This window comes from Podarcis filfolensis, assembly GCF_964270895.1.
Source record: "Podarcis filfolensis genome assembly, chromosome: 13".
NCBI classification, from domain to species: domain Eukaryota; kingdom Metazoa; phylum Chordata; class Lepidosauria; order Squamata; family Lacertidae; genus Podarcis; species Podarcis filfolensis.
The window spans coordinates 36,813,311-36,835,534 of NC_139615.1; the positions used below are offsets into that span (position 1 = coordinate 36,813,311).

General features: G+C 48.1%; 1 protein-coding gene across 1 annotated transcript; it reads left to right on the plus strand.

Annotated features, from left to right (window-relative positions):
* Positions 1-1,296: 1,296 nt before the first annotated feature.
* SPIB (Spi-B transcription factor) lies at positions 1,297-21,459 on the plus strand. Its single transcript, XM_083583557.1, has 6 exons — positions 1,297-1,605; positions 7,600-7,627; positions 8,043-8,130; positions 15,149-15,351; positions 18,538-18,685; positions 20,221-21,459. The coding sequence occupies exons 1-6, from the start codon at positions 1,583-1,585 to the stop codon at positions 20,517-20,519; spliced, it is 789 nt and encodes a 262-aa protein (XP_083439683.1). The 5' UTR covers positions 1,297-1,582; the 3' UTR covers positions 20,520-21,459.
* Positions 21,460-22,224: the final 765 nt, after the last annotated feature.

Sequence of the window (22,224 nt, forward strand, 5' to 3'; positions counted from 1 at the left end):
CCTGAAAAGCCTTCCCACAGTAGTTTCGTGCATTGGTTACTTCAAGACTGGATTACTGCAATGTGCTCTATGTGGGGCTCCCCTCATGCTTGATCCAGAAGCTGCAGTCAGTGCAGAATGCTGCAGCACGATTGCTGACAGGTGTATGGCCCACTGAACTCTGGGAGCAAGCGCCACTGAAGTCACTGGCAAATTATTTCTTGAAGTAAGGCATGTTTAGGTATAGTGTTGATGGTCTGGATCTAGTCCTTGACCGCCTGTTGCATAGCAAGAAGCAAACTTTGCTTGGGATATTTGACTAGGGGCATCTTTCTGTGTGAACTTCACCGCCCAGCTGGGGGAGCTTATTTAATTTTATTTCAGTATTTATGCGCTGCCCCAAAACTCTAAAGAGTATATATAGGATTTTGACAGGGGCTAGAACCTTCAGGCATGGACGAGGGTGGCACTGTGGTCTAAACCAGAGAGCCTAGGGCTTGCCGATCAGAAGGTCGGCGGTTCGAATCCCCACGATGGGGTGAGCTCCATTGTTCGGTCCCTGCTCCTGCCCACCTAGCAGTTTGAAAGCATGTCAAAGTGCAAGTAGATAAATAGGTACCGTTTCCGTGCGCTGCTCTGGTTCGCCAGAAGCGGCTTAGTCATGCTGGCCACATGACCCGGAAAAACTGTCTACGGACAAACGCCAGCTCCCTCGGCCACTAAAGCGAGATGAGCGCACAACCCCAGAGTCATTTGTGACTAGACCTAACAGTCAGGGGTACCTTTACCTTTACTAGAACCTCCAGGCACTTTTAATAGGTTTTTTTTTTTTTTTACATATACAGTGGAACCATCTTTTTCAAGACCTCCCCCGTCACAATCCCGGCTAATCAGGAAAGATACTTGATAACACCGACAGCCATTACTTGCCCTTTGTTATTTCAGCACACTATCAGTTTTGGGGTCCTCCCCCACTTTTCATATTCCTCTGCTGCTATAATGGTTCTCTCTGTTTTATAATACATTATAAAATGAAATACATAAACCTTACCCCCCCCCGCCAAAAAAAAAGTGGGCACACAATTTGCAACATCAGTATAAAGTTATACCAAGAGTTGCTTAAAAATCCAATAAAACACGAAATGCAACGCACAGAAAGTACAAATCGTCAGAGTGGTCTAAAAACAGCAGTGGTCAGCAAATCCCTGGGCGCGCGGACACGATTTTTTTAATGGGTGGCCAAAAAAAACGCACTAATGTGCTTCGTAATCTTTTGCTGGGCAAGGATCGCGCAGGGGGAAGCGCGTGCCCTCTTCGCTGCCAGCCCAGCCTCTCTCTCTGCCTCTCCTTCCTCCTCCTCCCCTCCCTCCCTCTCTCCCTCGCTCGCGCCCCTTTCCTCGCACCGGACTGGAAACCTCACATTGCGTAAGAGTCCCGGGCCGGCCACGCCCATCGGGGGGGAATTTCGCGGTTGTGAGATCACTCCCTCCGCCGCCGCCCGCGAGATGCTATATAATTCCCACCCCCCGCCAAGTTGCAATCGGCAGACGGAGACGGAAAGTTTAGGATCGGTGGCCTCGGCAGCGATCGTGGCGGACTGAGGATGCTGGACGTAGACTACGCGCAGTGAGTGAATCGGGGGGAAAGTGTTTTCGATTGTGGAGAAAGGGGCGCACACACAAATGTATGGAATCATCTGCCCTGTTTTTTTTTTTGTTCTTAATTCTTTAATGTGATCTCCAAGCATGTGCAGAGTATTTTTTCCAAAGCACCCATTTGCCTACGCCTCCCGCATTTGGAGATGGGGCGTTGTTTCATTTTTAAAACTTTGATCCCTGGGTCTGGGAGTTGCTCTTCTTCTCCCAGCTCGCTTCTCCGTCGGTGGTTGCTTGCCGGCTGCGAAAGTTGGACAAAAAGTCTTTGCCCCGAGGCTCATACAAGGGATGGAGGGAGGGGCGCCCGAGAGCAGCAGGTTGGGGCAGGTTGGCTGCGTTCCCGAACTCCTGGGTTCTCTGCGGGAGGGAAATCGGCCAGGGGAAGCGGGGTGCCTGTTCGGACCCCGGAATTCTCTGAATAGGACCAACGATTTTGTTAAAGCCGGGAACGGACCTCAAAACAGAGCTAACTAAAAACTAACTGCATCAAGCGCACACGTTGTGAGTCCACAAAAAGGCTCAAGAGCCAGAATTTTGGATTCCTAGCGTTTCTGGGCTGGAGGAGCAGTTTTGTATAAAGACAGCCAGGCTGCTATCACTTCATATTATTGTTATGCTTGGATCCCACCCTCTTAGGACTTCAGGGCAGTCCATAGGCTTTTTCTCCTTCTCCACACAACATCCCTGCGAGAAAGGCGAGGCCGAGTGTTAGCTTTTTGCCCAAGATCACTCAATGAGGTTCATGGGATAGTTGGGATAGCTCGGTCAGTGTTAGCATGAGACTGCTCATCTCAGGGTCTTGAGTTCGAGCCTCACGTTGGGCAAAAGATTCCTGCATTGCAGGGGGTTGGACTAGATGACCCTCGGGGTCCCTTCCACCTCTTAACAATTTGATGATTCTCTAACTTGGGATCTGAACCCAGGACGTCTCCTGCCTAAGCCCAACACGACTCACCACATGGTCTCTCTAATTTACTGTCAGTTGCGAAAAGTAGGGGGCCGGAGGAGAAAGAACACGCAGTGGGAAGCGTGTGTGTCAATTTTTTATGCCGTGGGGGCTTTATCCTTGGTCCCTCTGTGGACAGGATCCGTGCCTTATGCCTGGAATGTTCCTGGAAACGCCAGTATTTAGGGCTGCTGCTTGTCTCTAAGGCAGGTTGCCGCCAACATTTTCAAACGGGGCTCCTTTGCAAGGCAGGACCTGCTGTAAGGAGAAAAGTTCTCTGGTATAACTTTTCCCACCATGCTGGGCAAAACTTCAGCTGCTGAATTCCAACCCCCCCTCTTTCTTTTTTCTTTTTTTTGCAACATTGAAAAGGTGCAGAGACTTTGCCGCTTTAAATACGGCCACCCTACTCCAAATTTAGCAGCCCCTTTCCGCCCCAATTTATTTGCAATCTAATATTGGGTGCTTTTGAACGCCCCACCCCAAGAGCACCCCAACCTCAACTTTCTCCTCTCACTTTCCTTCCCCTCCTCTTGCCTGTTATGCAAATGCTGAGGTGGGGAAAGCTAGATTTGAATATTTCCTCGGCTCACAAGAGTGTGACTGTGAGGGGGTTGGGGTGGCGCCTTGTATGAGGGGAGGGTGTGGAGCTTCCTTGTCCAGCTTTTTCCATCCCAAATGTCGGGTATACAGTACAGTATAATCCACAACCCTACTGCCCTCAGCATTGATTGAGCCAGTTTTAATACCTGCCAACTTAGGCCCACATTGACCCCATTTGTTTTAAAGTGCCACCGAGACCCCTTTACAAACAGCCATGGCTTCCCTCAGAGAATTCTGGGAACTGTAGTTTGTCAAGGGTTCTGAGAGTTGCAGACCTACAATTTTCAGAGTGGTTTAACAGTTGGTTCTTCTTCGCTGGGAATCGGAGCTCTGGAAAGGGAAGAGGGGTCTGCCAAAGGTCCCAGGGTTCAATCCCCATCAGCGCCGGGAGCGAATCCTGCCTGAAACCCTGGGGAGTGGCTGCCAGTCAGTGTAGACAATATTGGTCTAAATGGAGCAAACTCGTCTCACTCAGTATAAGGCAGCAGCTTCCTATGGGTCACCAAAAACTGATCTGTTTTTAAGCACCCTGTGAAATAACTGAGAGGCACAACGCGCCTTCCCATTACAGTGGTACCTCGGGTTACATACGCTTCAGGTTACACACTCCGCTAACCCAGAAATAGTGCTTCAGGTTAAGAACGTTGCTTCAGGATAAGAACAGAAATCGGGCTTGGCAGTGCGGCGGCGGCAGGAGGTCCCATTAGCTAAAGTGGTGCTTCAGGTTAAGAACAGTTTCAGGTTAAGAACGGACCTCTGGAACGAATTAAGTACTTAACCTGAGGTACCACTGTACTTAATTCGTTCCGGAGGTCCGTTGTTAACCTGAAACTGTTCTTAACCTGAAGCAGCACTTTAGCTAATGGGACCTCCCGCTGCTGTTGCGTGATTTCTGTTCTCATCCTGAAGTAAAGTTCTTAACCCGAGGTAATATTTCTGGGTTAGCGGAGTCTGTAACCTGAAGCGTATATAAACTGAAGTGTATGTAACTCGAGGTACCACTGTAGAGAGCCCCTAGAGGTAAATAAACCCTGTTTATTTCTTGTTTATGGTCTTCCTCTTGTTGCAGCAATTGAATTACACAAGGGGTAGGCGCCCATTGCCCCAATTTCCCCATCTGGTATATTTTATCCTACCTCTGTCCCTTTTCTCCATAACCAATAATACCCCACTTCCGCCGACATCTCCGCCATCACTTTCTCCAGTGCTGGCCCAAGACATTTTGCAGCTTGAGGTAGAACAGGAAATGGTCTCCACCCACCCACGCTCTGTGATTCAAGGTGCATGAAGGCCAGCGGAGCTATTTTGGCACCTGAGGCAGAAAAAAAACCCCACCTTTTCTCTGGAAGTAGAAAAAAAAATAGTACAAATAAATAACAATGGGCTGCCTTTCCATGACATTAATTTGCCCCTCACAGAGCTTCAAAACCTGAACACCCTTCATGGAAGATAAGGCCACGATGTCTACAATGCTACTGAACAGCAGTTGCTAGGCACCACAGGAGGGAGGGGAAGATGCTCTTCTGCTCCAATCCTGCTTGCTGGTTTCCTACAGGCATCTGAAGACCCTCCAAGTTGTCCCTGTTTTCCAGGGACAGCCCCGGATTTGCAGAAGCCGTCCAGGTTTCTGATTTGATCCCGGCACGTTCCGCTTTTCCTTGGGACCGTCCCTATTTTCATCAGATAACTGTTGGAGAGAATGGGGTTATTCGATCCCTTGAACCAAAGAGATGAGTAACTTGACAACTTTTGGAATACATCTGAAGGCAGGCTTGTAGAGGGAAGTTTTAAAAATGTTTTAGTGTGTGTGTGTGCAACACACAAAACATTTTAAAAACTTCCCTCTACAGAGCTGCCTTCAGATGTATTCCCAAAGTTGTCAAGTGACTTATCTCCTTGGCTCGGCGGTTGCCTAACTCCACACTGTCTAACATTTATCTGATGAAAATAGGGACAGTCCCAAGGAAAAGCGGGACATGCCGGGATCAAATCAGAAACCGGGACGGCTTCTGCAAATCCGGGACTGTCCCTGGAAAACAACATATATTTCTGTTGGAAGCTGCCCAGACTGGCTGGGGCAACCCAATAAGATGTGTGGGGTATAAATAAGTAAAATTTTCATTATGGAATGGGACGTCCCTATTTTCATTAGAGAAACGTTGGAGGGTATGTGGTTGGAGAACAGCACCACACAATTCAGAGATGTGCAAATTTCTTACGTGCTTAAAACTAAAATTCCTAGGATTCTTTTTTTCCCGGTGTGTGTGTGAGGGGGCACTTTAAATGTGTGCAGCATGAAAGTAAGTTGCCTGACACGTCTTGCCTTCGCTGTATTTGCCAGTTTAACCTCTGACTGTGATCTCCCTTTATCTGTCCTCCCCTCCCCGTCTGTTTCCCTTTTTAATCTTTTTCTAAAGTCCCCTCCCTCACTTTGCTGTGTATCTCTATTTCCCATCAGAGACATTTTGAAGAGGTCTGACTTTTATCGCTTGGCGTTTTTGTTTCTCTAGTACTTTCAGGGCTCCCAAAAGTGCTTTGTGACAAATCCTCCAAAAGTGGCCCGAGGCAGGTCACTTAGTACGCCCATTTTGCAGATTTATGGCGGGAACTGAGGCCAAGAGAGGGTGACTTGTTCAAGGCTGCCCTTCTAGATGCATTTGACTTTGGCTTAACACACACAGCTATAAAAATGCATAGCGTGTGTCGGGATCTCTGTCCCTAGTGCAGTGTAGGGAAGAGGATATGAGGCCTTCTGGGTACTTGGCACAGGATACGAGTTATCATTAAGCCAGAGAAGGCCACCATATTCCTGGGGCAGGTAACAATATTTTTGGGGGTTTCGCAGTCAGGGATTTGAAACTGGGCCCAAGGCCAACATTTAGGCTGCTGCACAAACTGAGAATATAGGTATGATTTAATGGGAACTGTTGAGGCTTTTACCTTTGGGCTCTGAGACTTGGACCCACACAAGTGTTGTGCTTTCAGACGTATTCCAGGAAATATCAGTATTTACACACATACACACACACCTGGTTTCCACAGTGTTTTCAGGCATGGCTCCTGAACAAAACAGGACATGCCAAAGAGAAATTTCCAGTGGCCAAGGCAGTGCATTTGGCTACTGGAGAGATCCACATCTGTGCCACATCTTCTGTGAAGCCTCAGTTTTCTGTCTCCTAGATCAGGCACGTCCAGCTGGTAGATCACTGGTAGATCACTGGCTCCCCTAGAAAAAAACTCAACAACTTTGACCTGACCCCCCCCAAAAAAAGGGGGTAGATCACTGCCAGTTTTTAACTCTGTGAGCAGATTGCAGTCTCTCGGGAGTTGGCCACCCCTGTCCTAAATGCTCAAATGTCTCACTTGGAAAACAAAGAAGGGAAGTTGTTTTGGCTCAGTTAACATTTGGGTACTCAACATTGTGGGTTGTAGGAATGGCAAACCTGTACAGTGGTACCTCGGGTTACATATGCTTCAGGTTACAGACTCCGCTAACCCAGAAATAGTACCTCGGGTTAAGAACTTTGCTTCAGGATGAGAACAGAAATCATGCTCTGGCAGTGCGGCGGCAGCGGGAGGCCCCATTAGCTAAAGTGGTGCTTCAGGTTAAGAACAGTTTCAGGTGAAGAACGGACCTCCGGAACGAATTAAGTACTTAACCCAAGGTACCACTGTATAGTACATCAGCCCTAGGCAACATGGTCTCTGATTAGAGGCCACAGGTTCCCAACCTGTCTATTGACAGGAGCGCTTATGATTCACACATGCACATTCAGTTCCCTGCTCTGACCTGAGTCTCAATTTTGGTGTGACAGGGTAGGTCTAGACCAAATCTGGGGAGCTCTTGCTAAACTACAACTCCCATCATCCCTGGCCATTGACCTTCCTTGCTGATAGGAGCTGTAGTTCAGCAGCATTTGGAGGTTTCCCACACCTGCTCTACAAGTCCCCCCCCCTCCGGGTTCCTGAGCTTTACTGTGTAGGTGCCCTCTTTTTGAGGGTGTATGAATTATTGGGAACATATCCCTGAAGAAATAATTATGCATTTTCAAGAAAAATAATGTGCAGTGCAATTTGACCAAGCAGCCCCAAACCTCAATATACCTGCCTCCGTCTGTAAAATGGGAAGAATGCTTCCTTGTTTCTTTCCTCTTCTGCGGGATGAAAGATTCAAACCCCATAAACGTGATAAATCCCTTTGCAAGGAAGAAGTGGCACTTAGATAATTAGTAACTGGCAGAACAGCAAGCCTTAATTGGCATAATTGCTAGTTTAGTAGCGACTAGGGCTGTCACTCAAATCTTGATCATCAGTTTCTGTTGGGAGAATATATAGGATGGTGCTGTAAACGTGTCTGTTAATGATGATGATGATGATGCTAAAATCTGCTAACCAATTTCCCTTCTATCCTGGCAGGTTTGAGGGGTCCCAGTATGGCTATATGGTAAGTATGTGGCCCAGAATCCTTGCATTTTACTGGTCAGAGTCAGAGAAGAGGATTTCAAAGTGGGATTTTGTTGAGAGCTGTGTATCTCAGAAGCCAAGATGGAAACATAAGAAACGGCTTTGCACTGAGTCGGACCATTGGCTTATCTAGCTCATATGGCCTACACTGGCTGGCAGCAGCTTTCCAGGGTTCCAAACAGGGGGAATTCCCAGTCCTTCCCAGGGATACTGGGGGGTTGAATCTGGGGCCATTCGCATGTGCTGTTAACCACAGGCTTTCCTTTCGTTTTCTTAGTGGAAGCAGACTGGGGTGGGTTTAGAGACTGGGAGTCTTCCTAGGTCCTTGTTGCATTTGAGGGTGTGAAGTGAAGGGGTTTTAATGTTGCTCACAGGCCTGTCTGTCGTCTTCCCAGTTTCCCAGCGGCTGCATCTATGACCTGGACTCTTGCAAACAAGAACCCACGTTTGCTTCCTGCCTTGCAGACCCCGAGAGCTCCCCAGGTAAGGCATGTCTTAGTGCTGGGGAGTGGCTGCTCAGAACGGCTGGGGCAACTCGAACCGATGGTTGGGGTATAAGTAATAAATTATTATTATCATCAGTGTTATTTTTCTAGAAAAGCAGGTGCTGAAGCTCACCATGAACTTCTCCCTTGTTCTCTTACCTGAGAGGTACTGGAGCTGAGCTCTGGCTGAAAAAAGCCAATATTATTATTATTATTATTATTATTATTATTATTATTATTATTTTTACAGGAGACCAGGGTTGCACACACAGTATACATTTAAAACACATGACGCCCACGCCCCCGGTTTCAAGAATCCTGGGAAGAACTGTAGTTTACTTCTCACAGAACTACAATTCCCAGCACCCTTACAAACTACAGTTCTCAGAATTATTTGGGGATTGCTTTAAATGTATGGTGTGCGCACAGCCGCATGCAAACTAATTGTAGGAGGCATATTATATACCACGTGGGTACAACTTGGACCATGTTGATGGGAATAGGGAGTCCCAGCGTTGTGAGGGCACCAGGTTGACTACCATTCCTCTCCAAACTGAATGAACAAATGTAAGTTCTTGTTCTCTCACTCGCCGATTTGCATGTGACCCTCTTTTGCCTAGCCGTTAAGACGGCCTGCAGAAGAGTCATGCATGGCTTTCCTGTTTAGAACAGACGAGTCTCTCTCTCTCTCTCTCTTCCTCCCCCCTCCCCACCTGCCCCGCTTGCTTGCGCAATCTGCATTTAATCGGCGGCTGCCATCTGATTTCTGGGATGTGCTCTATACAGGCCTTGGTGGGAGCCTGCCACAGATAGGCACTATGTATTATTTGCAGAGAGAGATACTGTGTTTGGGCTTTGTAGTCTCTGGGAGGCTGGAAGTTGCCTGAAGATCAGGATAATCCAGTCTGGGGCTGGCCTGCCACTTTTGATCTCTGGCACCAAGTTGCCAATCTACTCTGGTGTACCCTTAATGCGCAACCCAGCCAGATGGGCAGGGTATACATAATAAAATTATTATAATCCAGCGACCGACCGCCCACCCAGCATCTGCTTCCTGCCACATCTGCAGTGTAGTTTTGCTGCATTGGGTGGCAAGGCAGAGCTGATGTGTAGATCTGGCAGCTTATCAGTATGTGTTCTTTGTTTGGTTTTTTATTCTGCCTTTCACCCAAGAAGCTCACAGCCTGGCTAGTTTGATGAGCCTTCCCACTCCTGCTCAGCAGTGCATAATAATAATAATAATAATAATAATAATTTTATTATTTGTTGCAAAAGCCACTCTGGGCAGCTTCCACCACATACGAAACATAATAAAACATTAAGCATTAAAAACTTCCCCATACACGGGTGCCTCCAGATGTCTTCTAAAGGCCATTTCCTTGACATCTGATGAGAGGGTGTTCCACAAGGTGGGCACCACTACCAAGAAGGCCCTTTGCCTGGTTCCCTGTAACCTCAACTTCTCGCAGGGAGAGAACTGCCAGAAGGCCCTCGGAGCTGGATCTCAGCGTTCGGGCTGAACCCTTCCGCCTTTCAAGCAACACCATCCACACATCAACCCACCCCTGGCCTCTGGATAAGTGAGCCGGTGTGTCGGGTTCTTAAGAGTGTCAGGATTAGGGCCTGGGGAGGCCAGGGCTCGAATCACCACTTGGCTATGGAGCTCACTGGCAGGGCTGTCTTAAGCATATGCGGCACGGGGTGCAAAGGTCCACCCGCCCCCCCCTCAGGTTGGCCAGTCCCAGGCACGCAGGAGGGTGGACCTGGCCAGCCGCCTCAGCGTCTCACTGGCTCGGTTGCCCCCGAACTCGCAGCGCAGAGCTGCCCAGAGCAGAAGAGCCTGCCACAGCGCTCTGACCAACGGACGGGCTCTTCCCTGACTCAACTCTCGGGCCCCGGACTCTCAGCCTGGCGCCCCTGAGAGCCTGACCCCCGGGTGCCCTGCACCCCTAGCACCTATGGGTAAGACGGCCCTGCTCACTGGCTGCCCTTGAGCCAGTCACTACCTCGCAGGGTGGTTGTTGGGGTTGCGCCAGGAGGGAGGGAGAACCATTTATGCTGCCTCGAGTTCCTTGGGTGGGAAGGCGAGGCGTATAAATGCAGTCTGAGGAATACATATATGGCACCGCAGAATTGGAGCTTTGGGGGGATCATCGAGTCCCGACTCCCTGCCATGCAGGAATATGCAGCTGTCCCATACAGGGAGCGAACTTGCAAGATCTTTTCCAAAAGCAAAGAGTGGACTGAAGCGATCAAACCGCTCCAGAATGTGTCTCTGTGGTTTTCCACACACACACACCCCATGGTTTTTTTTTTTTATTTACTTTGCCTTTCTTCTGTTATGGTATCCAAAGTTAACACACAAGTCTCTGCTCCAGGCGTTGACCAGGCTTGGACTTGCTTTAGCTTCAGGCAATTTGGCCTCATCGCTTGCCTCCCAGCCATGCCCTAGGACTTCCTTTAGTCTTGCCCGCCTTAAGGGGCAAATACGCCCACAATGTACTTGTTTTATGCTGATGGCCTGCAACTCTACACCTTCCTTTTCTAATCTCACTACCATTTCTGACTAGATGCCCTCTAGTTATCTTAAGCTTCATTTGTCCAGAAAATAATTATTCCTCGCTCTCCTTTTCTCTCCTGCTGGGGGCTCGCATTCAGTCTTTCCTTCCCCCAAACCTTCCCTTTTCTGTTCAAGCTACTGCAAAACATAAAGATGAGAGTTCTCCATCCCACTCCCTTCTACCCTGCCGGCCCCTGCTCCAGAAATGTGTTATTATTAATTATAATTAAATGTCTAGATTGCCCTTCATCCGAAGATCACAACATAAAAGTACAAAATGAGAACACAAACAAACAAAAACAAACCGATATCCCCACCACCACCACCACAATAACATTTAAAAGGCCGTGAAATGTTTCATCAGTCAAAGGTCTGGTTATAGAGAAATGTATTCCCCTGGCGCCTAAAGGTATGTAATGAAGGTGCTAGGAGAGCCTCACTGGGGAGAGCATTTCACAAATCGGGAGCCAATGCGGAAAAGGCCCTGTTCTCAGGTTGCCACCTTCCGGACCTCTCGCAGAGGAGGCACATGAAGACAGGCCTCAAATAATGATTGCTGGGTTCAGGTCACTTCATATGGGGAGAGGAGGTCCTTGAGGAAAAGGCAAAAAGTAACTTGCCATTCCCAAATCTTTCCAATTGCTAAATCCCATTCTTTTCTTCTTGTCCCTTTCTTCTGCGGTGGCACTGGTTGATTGTCTTTTTTTTAACAGTAGTGGCCAGAGTGCTGGACTTGGACCTGGGAGACCCGGGTTCGAATTTCCGCTCAGCGATGAAGCCTGCTGGGTGCCTTTGAGCCAGCCACCTTGAGCTCCTTGGAGGAATATAGCTGTAATAATAAATAAATATTCTCTCCCAGTTTGACTTGCCACCATTTTCTGCTCATCCTCCTCACCATTTTCTAAGGCTTCCGTTCTCTTATCTGAGCCGGGTTTAATCTGCTACTCTTCCTTTTTGGGTTTTTTTTCAAACTCTTAGCTCTTTGGCTCCTTCTTTATCTCTCTTTTATTTGCCTTCTCTCATTCTCTTAGTTCAGCCCCACTCCCTTACCTCAGAAGAGGATTTTGGCGGGAAGCTGCTTTCTGCGATGACACTAGGGAAGACTGAGGATGAGGGCAGGGAATGCTGCCTGCAAAATCCTGGCTCCATCTCACTCCCCTCTTCTCCTCCCCCTATTTTTTATTGTTGGCATAACCCAGAAAGAACAGCTACATATTCCTTCATTGCAGAGGGTTGAACTAGATGATCCTCAGGGTCTCTTCCAACTCTACACTTCTGTGATTCTATGAAACAGCATTGGCTCACATTAAGAATATTCCATCCTGCAACAAAAATGTGTGTGTGTGTGTGTCCCCAAATAGATATCTAATGTAGACTGACAATGATAGGATATACGTTCAACTGCAGAAAGGGGGAGTAAGATCTTCAGACTACTTAGCAATGGATGGTGGGTCTTCATCCTGCCAACTTTGAAGTACAGCTGTCACATCCGTCTTTTGTTGTTGTTTAGTCGTTTAGTCGTGTCCGACTCTTCTTGACCCCATGGACCAGAGCACGCCAGGCACTCCTATCTTCCACTGCCTCCTGCAGTTTGGTCAAACTCATGCTGGTAGCTTCGAGAACACTGTCCAACCATCTCGTCCTCTGTCATCCCCTTCTCCTTGTGCCCTCCATCTTTCCCAACATCAGGGTCTTTTCCAGGGAGTCTTCTCTTCTCATGAGGTGGCCAAAGTCTTGGAGCCTCAGCTTCACCATCTGTCCTTCCAGTGAGTACTCAGGGCTGATTTCCTTAAGAATGGATAGGTTTGATCTTCTTGCAGTCCATGGGACTCTCAAGAGTCTCCTCCAGCACCATAATTCAAAAGCATCAATTCTTTGGCGATCAGCCTTCAATATGGTCCAGCTCTCAGTTCCATACATCACTACTGGGAAAACCATAGCTTTAACTATACAGACCTTTGTTGGCAAGGTGATGTCTCTGCTTTTTAAGATCCGTCTTTAGTGCAATTTTATTTCGAGACTCTTTTGTTTTGTTTTGTAATGCCGCTTTTCAGAGCCTGTTTGGGCTATATAAAGTGAGATATAAGTATTTTAAGTATATTATACTTTCATCACAGCTAACAGAGCGATTCTATCCATGTTTAAAGGTAAAGGGACCCCTGACCATTAGGTCCAGTCGTGGCTGACTCTGGGGTTGTGGCGCTCATCTCGCTTTATTGGCCGAGGGAGCCGGCGTACAGCTTCCGGGTCATGTGGCCAGCATGACTAAGCTGCTTCTGGCGAACCAGAGCAGCGCACGGAAACGCCGTTTACCTTCCCCCCGGAGCGGTACCTATTTATCTACTTGTACTTTGACGTGCTTTCGAATTGCTAGGTTAGCAGGACCGAGCAATGGGAGCTCGCCCCATCGCGGGGATTCGAACCGCCGACCTTCTGATCGGCAAGTCCTAGGCACTGTGGTTTAACTCACAGCACCACGGAAAATCCTAGTAAATTAAATGGGGTTTTTATTCCCTGGTTAATGGGATTAGGATTGCGGCCTAAACTTTGCACTACACTGTTTCAGGTTCCTCTTTTGCTTGCTTCTCTGCCCCCTCTAACACAGCATTTTTTTTAAAAAAAATAGCTTTCGACAAGGTACGTCTTCTCCCAAGGCTTTGGCCTCTACTCCTTGCCTTTCCTTCTCTGTTCTCCTATTTCTTCAAGGTAATACAGCCCCAAATGTATTCTACAAACCCTGGGGCTCTCCTAAGCCTTCTAATATCTTTTTCTTCTGTGTGGCATTTTGATTGGATAAGAATTCACATTCAGAGAAGTGAGTTCACGCTTTGGAGATAGGGTCTGGATATTGGTTTCAAAAACTGTGCCCTCCAATGGGGAGAGGAGAGATTTTGGGCCTGCAGCCGGTACTGTATGTACCTGCTGTTCCCTATGCAAAATCGATGGCTTAAGGCATTTGCACACAGAAGAAAAGCCTTTGTAGCCTGAGCTGAGTAACAAAACCCTCAACCCTCCTGCTCTTATACCCAAGAGATCCAAGTGGATGTTGGGAGCGATGGCTCCAGGATTCACAAAGCAGAGAAGGGGAAACAGGAGGAAGGAAAGCTACCAAGACAACTTTTTGAAGGGCAGAGACTGGTTCATTAGAACAGATGGAACACTGCCCACTCACTCTGATTCACACCCTTCTTGAGTAAAATCATAGAACTGTAGAGTTGGAACGGGACCCCCCAGGGTCATCTAGTCCAACCCCCTGCAATGCAGGAATCTTAGCTAAAGCATCCATGACAGATGGCCCCATCCAACCTCTGTTTAAAAACCTCCAAGGAAGGAGAGCCCACAACCTCCTGAGGCAAACCGTTCCGCTGCCAAACAGCTCTTACTGTCCAAAAGTTCCTCCTGATGTTTACAGTGTTACCTCAGGTTACAGACTCTGCTAACCCAGAAATAGTACCTCGGGTTAAGAACTTTGCTTCAGGATGTGAACAGAAATCCTGCGGCGGCGGCAGTGGGACGCCCCATTAGCTAATGTGGTACCTCAGGTTAAGAACAGTTTCAGGTTAAGGTACCACTGTAGTTGGAATCACCTTTCTAGTACAGTGGTACCTCTGGTTAAGAACTTAATTCGTTCCGGAGGTCTGTCCTTAAGCTGAAACTGTTCTTAACCTGAGGTACCACTTTAGCTAATGGGGCCTCCCGCTGCTGCCGCCGCCGTGCAATTTCTGTTCTTACCCTGAAGTAAAGTTCTTAACCTGAAGTACTACTTCCGGGTTAGAGGAGTCTGTAACCTGAAGTGTTTGTAACCCGAAGCGTTTGTAACCCGAGGTACCACTGTAACTTGAAGCCCTTGGAAGAGAAAGTCCAGGTATAGGGCGGTAAATAAATTCAATAAATGAAAATAAATGAAATGAAAGTCCTGCCCTCCAGAGCAGGAGAAAACAAGACTTGCTCCATCTTCCACGTGACAGCTGTCAAGATATTTGGCGATGGCTATTGTGTCTCCTTTCTCACAAGCTAAACATACCCAGCTCCTTCAACCATTCCTCATAAGGCTTGGCTTCTTGACCCTTGACCGTCTTAGTTGCCCTCCTCTGCGCACATTCCAGCTTGACAACATCCTTCCTAAATTATGGTGTCCAGAATTGGACACCGTATTCCAGGTGTTTTTTGTGTGTTTTTTTGGCCTGGCTGGAATAGGTCCTCTGAGAATATCTCTTGCTTGCCTGGGTTAGAGGAGTGCTTGTTTGTGTACATGTAAACTAGCCTACTGTACAACGTTTACATCCATTGCCCTACCCACATTTGACGCTGGCATTTGCCCACCAATAAGATGCGGCCCCTGAAAGCTTGCTGAGCCCAGGGAATGTGGCCCCCAGGCTATGAAAGGTTCCCTGCTCCTGACTTGTTGGCTTGTTCTCTTGGGTCTCCTTTTTGATATCGCGGCCTTGCTTTTCAGAGTCTTGCATGAACTGGCTGGAGATGCAGGAGCCTGGCTATGAAGGCTATGAGGTGGGGCAGCTGGCCCAGCTGCAGAATGTCCAAGTCTCCTACCTGCATAGTTCTTACCCGCAGCTCTCCATGGATTCTGTCTACAGCCAGGAGGGAGTGGTACCCACGCAGAACATGTGCCTCGCACCCAAGGAAGACTACAACACCCAGGTGAAGGCGGCGCCTAGTCCATTTGGGGTGGGGCGACAGAGAGCCAGGACCTGGGAAGGGAGTGGGGTCTATGGGTTTGGGGAATGGAAAGCCAGGGGACCTGGGTTCTCAGATCTGGTATTGGAGCTTGGTGGGTAAGACAAAGTGCCGCTGGGTGCCAATGAGTTCTTTTTATTTGACTTTACAAATTCATTCACACAGATAATGTTTTTGCATCATCATCATCATCAATCTTTATTACAGTCCAGAGACCCAACAAATCATCACAAAGTAATACACAATTCATACAGCCTACCTCCAGGTTAAACAAGCATTTTGTTCAAAATATAGGGATCATTGGTTCTTGCAACCACCGATAAAAACTTTGCCACTGCTAATGTTCTAGTGTTTGTCCGGTCTTCCCATAGGAACCTGACATAGTGAGCCTCTGATTTTCCCGCGAAAGGTACCAGCAAGGGTAATATCAGTTCAGCCCTAGCTTGCTCATATTTTGCACAGTGCAACAAAATATGTTTTATGGAATCGATGTCTTGAGCACACGAGCAAAGTCTGTCCTGGTAGGGAACTCCTCTCAACCTGCCATCCAACACTGCAGGAGGAAAGACGTTTAGTCTGGCTTTGGTGAAAAGCCTTCGATAATTTGGTACTGTCAGGTTATTAATGTAAGATGATAACTTAAAGACATGCCCATATTGTACTCCTACTGCCAGCGGACTACAGACTGCGTGTGATTGAGATCGCAAGTCACTGTGTGCATTATCCCATAATCTTTGCTTTAACATATTTAGGGTGCCTTCATAACCCAGGTAATACAGTTGGGGGGGAGGGTGACAGACCAATAGAGGTGGCTGTTCTTGCAGATATTAAAACTTTACACACGATTCTTCCAAATCCTAGGGCTTCCCTCCTTCGCTCCATGGGTTCTTTAAGTAACTTTTTCAACTGCATATTATAAGTCCATCTAATTTACAACCCTCCATTGTATCCAAAGTCTATGTATCATTGCAAGAGTTATTTAGAACCTGACAAAAGAGTTGAAGTGTTTACAGTGGTCCTTCAAATACAATCTATATGTATCCCATTCTCTGTTGAAATTTTGATCCTCCTGATTTCTGATTTTCCCAGTTAATCTTGCCATCTCTGCATAGTCCAGTAATTTCATCTGCCAGTCCGCCCTAGTAGGTATCTTATCATCTTTCCAGGTCTGGGCAAGCAGCATCCTTGCAGCTGTTGTACATAAACAGGGTGCCAATGTGTTCTTCGTAACACTCAGACTAGGGCCGGGCAATATCTAGTTTTCAACATTGTGATATATCACCAGCTAAACATATATAAATATACTAATATATCACAATGTCTGAAATAAGGATGGAGCTATGTAGAGGCACTAGCTGGCTTCACAGTTTTTCCAGTGTCATGATTTTTTGATGGCGCCTGCTCATGTGATTTGCTGCCCCCTGCATTAGGCAGGGAAGGGCTGAGCTGACGGAGTTAACAGAGGCTGCAGGAATCGAGAAGAAGCATTGGCTGGCTTCACGGTTTTCCTCACATTATGATTTTTTTGCATAGCGCACACACACAACATGATTCACAATATATTGCCACATCAAAAATTATGAAACCGATAGCACAATATGGACTTCCAAACCAGCTTTGGATGATATATCAATCTATTGCCCAGCCCTAACCAGGGGATGCGGGTGGCGCTGTGGGTAAAACCTCAGCGCCTAGGACTTGCCGATCGTATGGTCGGCGGTTCGAATCCCGTCGTTTGGTCCCAGCACCTGCCAACCTAGCAGTTCGAAAGCACCCCCGGGTGCAAGTAGATAAATAGGGACCGCTTACCAGTGGGAAGGTAAACGGCGTTCCGTGTGCTGCGCTGGCTCGCCAGATGCAGCTTGTCACGCTGGCCACGTGACCCGGAAGTGTCTGCGGACAGCGCTGGCTTCCCGGCCTATAGAGTGAGATGAGCGCACAACCCTAGAGTCTGGCAAGACTGGCCCGTACGGGCAGGGGTACCTTTACCTTTACCTTTAACCCAGACCACACATTTATAGCCCTCTCATACCGCTTTAACAGCCACGGAGAATCCTGAGAACTGTAGTTTGGTCTTGTTGCTGGGGATTATGACTCTGTGAGATCACCACCTCTAGCAAGCAACAGTTCCCAGGATCTCCATGGCTGTTAAAGTGGTATGAGGGTGCTATAAAAGACTGTTTAAAGTGGTATATGCATGCTTTAAATGTACTGGTGTGTAGATGTGGCCCCAGATTAATCTGAAACAGAAAAAGGGGTTATCTGTTTTGCCTTATCTGGGTTCTGTAGCTGTAGTCCAAAGCTGTAGCCATGCGGGGTGAGTGGTTTTGATAAGCGGAAAATGGCATCTGAGGGGAAAGATTAACTACTCTTTCCCCTCAGGCACCACTGCTCTGATCAAATTGGTAGGTCCTCTCATCAGAACATTCAAGAAGAACCTTCTAGATCAGGCCAATGGTTCCTTTATAGTCTAGTATCTTGTTCTCCCAGTGGCCAGTCAGATGCTTGTGGTAAACTGAGTGCAGGACCCAAGCTCAATAAACATCCTGCCCTCCTAAGAATACCAGGAACAGGTATTCAGAAGGATTACTGCCTCTGACAGCCATCTTGGCTAGCAGCAACTGATAGCGCTATCCTCCCCAATCGCCCTATCTCCCATTCTCCCCCTGCTGCTACTGTTTGTCAAAAAGTAAACAAAGCACCAAGAAGATCCTATCACGGTTTTCCTGCGTAATGTGTCATTTGGGTCCTAACACATAGCGACACTCAACAAAACGTTCCTAGTCCCTAATGAGAGAACTCAGCCAGGGCTCTGGCCGGCCTAGATCAGGAGTCTTCTATGGGGAAGGAAAAAATAACCCCTTTTTCTTCCCTTCCTGTATCACCCAAAGGCTCAGGTGGGGGGTTGTTTTTGATTGTTACTGTGTTGTGTATTTATGTGTTTTTATATTGTAAACTACCCTGTGATCTTTGGATGAAGGGTACTATAGACATTAAATGAATGAATGAGAACAGTAGGGAGATCCCACCATCGCCTTCCTGTGTAACATGTAGTTTGGTCCTAACTTCCTGGGCAAGGACGTTCCACTTTGGCTAACGAATGCTGTGGGTTTTTTACCCCTCCATCCTCCATCCCATGGACATCTACAGATTTACCTCCCCTACGAGCAGTACCCTCTTCCCAGGGAAGTGCCTAGCCCCTCGTCGGAAGAAGAGGAATTCCACGGGGAGAGTCGGAACCTGGAGGTGTCCTCCGACAGCGACTTGGATGAGAATCTCTCGCCTGGTTTTGATTCAGGTGGGTGCCTCCATCCCATGTTTTCAGACCCAGCAAGACGCAGGGAGTATAGCATCTAGATCAAGGGAAGTAATAGTGCCACTGTATTCTGCTCTGGTCAGACCTCACCTGGAGTACTGTGTCCAGTTCTGGGCACCACAGTTCAAGAAGGACACTGACAAACTGGAACGTGTCCAGAGGAGGGCAACCAAAATGGTCAAAGGCCTGGAAACGATGCCTTATGAGGAACGGCTAAGGGAGCTGGGCATGTTTAGCCTGGAGAAGAGGAGGTTAAGGGGTGATATGATAGCCATGTTCAAATATATAAAAGGATGTCACATAGAGGAGGGAGAAAGGTTGTTTTCTGCTGCTCCAGAGAAGCGGACACGGAGCAATGGATCCAAACTACAAGAAAGAAGATTCCACCTAAACATTAGGAAGAACTTCCTGACAGTAAGAGCTGTTCGACAGTGGAATTTGCTGCCAAGGAGTGTGGTGGAGTCTCCTTCTTTGGAGGTCTTTAAGCAGAGGCTTGACAACCATATGTCAGGAGTGCTCTGATGGTGTTTCCTGCTTGGCAGGGGGTTGGACTCGATGGCCCTTGTGGTCTCTTCCAACTCTATGATTCTATGATTCTATGATTCTATGATTGTGTGTATGTTTCTGCACACACAGAAATACTCACTGTATGTCAAGAAGTAAATTGGTGAAGTTGAGAGGATGTTGCTGCCCAGGGGTTGTGCGCTGACCCCTGCCCCCAAAAGAGCCACCACTTATAGGGCACTGCCAAGAAGCCTCCAATCTCCAATTTCCCAGCTAAAGTGGGCCCATAGAGGGTGCCTTGTCTGAGCACCCCCAAAACCCTGAAGCTTACCAATCAGAAGGATGGCAGTTTGAATCCCCGCAACGGGGTGAGCTCCTGTTGCTCTGCCCAGCTTCTGCCAACCTAGCAGTTTGAAAGCACGCCAGTGCAAGTAGATAAATAGGTACCGCTGTGGCGGGAAGGTAAACGGCATTTCCGTCCGCTCTGGTTACCCTCATGGTGTTCTGTAGCGCCAGAAGCAGTTTAGTCATCCTGGCTACATGACCCGGAAAGCTGTCTGTGGACAAACGCTGGCTCCCTTGGCCTGAAAGCAAGATGAGCGCCGCAACCCTAGTCGCCTTTTTACGTTTATGTTTACCATACCATATAAAAACATAATAAAACTATAAACATTAAAAACTTCCCTATACAGGGCTGGCTTCAGATGTCTTCTAAGGGTTCTATAGCTATTCATCTCCTTGACATCTGATGTGAGGGCATTCCACAGGGTGGGTGCCACTACCAAGAAGGCCCTCTGCCTGGTTCCCTGTAACCTCACTTCTTGCAGTGAGGGAACTGCCAGAAGGCCCTCAGAGCTAGATCTCAGTGTCCGGGCTGAATGACAGGGTTGGAGACGCTCCTTCAGGTACCCTCAATAGGCATGATGGCTATTTTCTTAACCTCCACTGAACGCCAGTTGCTGGGCATGGAGAGCATTGCGCTGACAATTTTTTTTGTCTGTCGCCCTCCGCAGGCTCCCGACGGAAGTTGCGCCTCTACCAGTTCCTGCTGGAGCTCCTTGAGCGCGGTGACATGAAGGAATGTGTGTGGTGGGTGCACCGCGACGCAGGGATCTTCCAGTTCTCCTCGAAGCACAAGGAGCTCCTGGCGCATCGCTGGGGACAGCAGAAGGGCAACCGCAAGAAGATGACCTATCAGAAAATGGCTCGGGCACTACGCAACTACAGCAAGACGGGTGAAATTCGCAAGGTCAAGAAGAAGCTCACCTACCAGTTTGGGACCACTCTGCTGGCGCAGTCGGCCACCTCCTAAACTCCCCCCCCCACCCGCTGCAAGAATACGGGGCTGGGGCCATTAATAATGACTGGACCTCCATTCTCTGCCTTCTCCAGACCACCCGCTTTCTGGTGCCTTCAACCAAACTGCGTGAAAGAATCTAGGCTGGGTGGGAAGAGATGTGAAGACCCAAATCAGGGTGGGGTGGGCTCCGGTAGGTTGCAGTCAGGGAGGCCAGGTGTGAAGGCACCGAGATCTTCCACCAGAGGGGTGGGAGATATGCACTTTAGCGGAAATCGGGCTGCTTGGACTGTCATGGTAGGGTGAGGGTAAAGTATGATACAGCAGAGGTGGAGCGAAGCATTCTGGGATCCTTAGGATTGGGAGGGGGGGCTCTTTCAGCAGGGCCTGGTCCATATTTTTCCTTGGTGGAGTACGGAAAAAAGGGGGTGTGGGGAGGTTAATCACAGTACAGGGGGAGCAAAGGGGTCCATGTGGTTACCTTCTGATGAGGTGGTGGGGGACTACGTTGTGAAATAGGAACCAGGTGGGTGGTGGTACTCTGTGTGGGTTGGTGGATTTGCTCTGCTGGACTGGGGCCAAAGTTTGGTCTGAGGGGTGTCACTGAGGTCGCTCTTTGCCCCCCCTTCCACCCTGGCTAGCAGTTTAAAACTGGTAGTTTTAAAACAGAAGGAGCTTTTGTGAGTATTTATGCAAGGTGCTGGGATTTCTAGAAGCAGCATATTGCTTTGCTTAGGTGGGGCAGAGGAACCAAAAATTCTTGTCCAGGAGTTCTGTCTGTGTGTATATGTATATATATGTAGGCAAGATGTTTATTTAATGCTATAGGTCTGGGGGTTTGGTTGGGTTTCAGTCTCCTGAAGGGTTTGTACAAAATCTGATTATTATTTTTTAAATGGATCTCTTCTGTATAAATTGTAAAATTTGCAAATAAATTTTTAAGGAGTTTGGCTAATTTGGAGGGGGTCGTTAAAACCTTGTTCTGGAGCGATGGGGAGTGGGAGGCTGTGAATTGCAGTGTCCATCAACTTTGGAGGGGGGGTGAGCTCCCTCAAATATTTTATGGGGTGGGGCGTGAAGAGACCTCCTTGGCCCCTAGGAATTGGTTTGTACACTCATGGCAGAAGCGAGCTTTGAATGAGATGCTTAGCCGGTCAAGACTACACCATTGCATGTAACGGATTCTATTTTGGGGACTCTTTTTTTAAACATTGCACTCCATCCCGGCTTACATCTAACTCCAGATCTTTTGCAGAGCGAGACTACAAAAATATTCTTATGGATTAACTTGTCTTTAGATATGCTTTCAGTGCTCCAGAGCAGATTGTGCAAAGACTTCTTGGCATCCCTGCAAGACCACGAGCTTTTCCCGCTGTCCCTTGGGAGATATCCTGAGACTTAGTATCTACACAGCGGGTTGGGCAGAGAAGTTACTGTCTCCCTCCCAACCCATTGCCGTAGCGAGGAGGAAATATCGTCCTCTCTGCTTTTCAGATTGATCTGAAAAGCAGAGATGGCACTTTCCCCTTCTCTCTGTGATGCTGGGCTGAATGGAGAAGAACCTCTTGGACCAGGCTAGCGCCGCAGTGGGGAAATAATTCTCTCTCTCCCCCCCCTCCATGCTACGGATTTGTACAAATCAGCTGAGGATGAGCTGGGAGGGGAAACATAGAATGTGTGCATGTTGGGGTGTGTGTGACTGCACTCACTCGGGTCACAC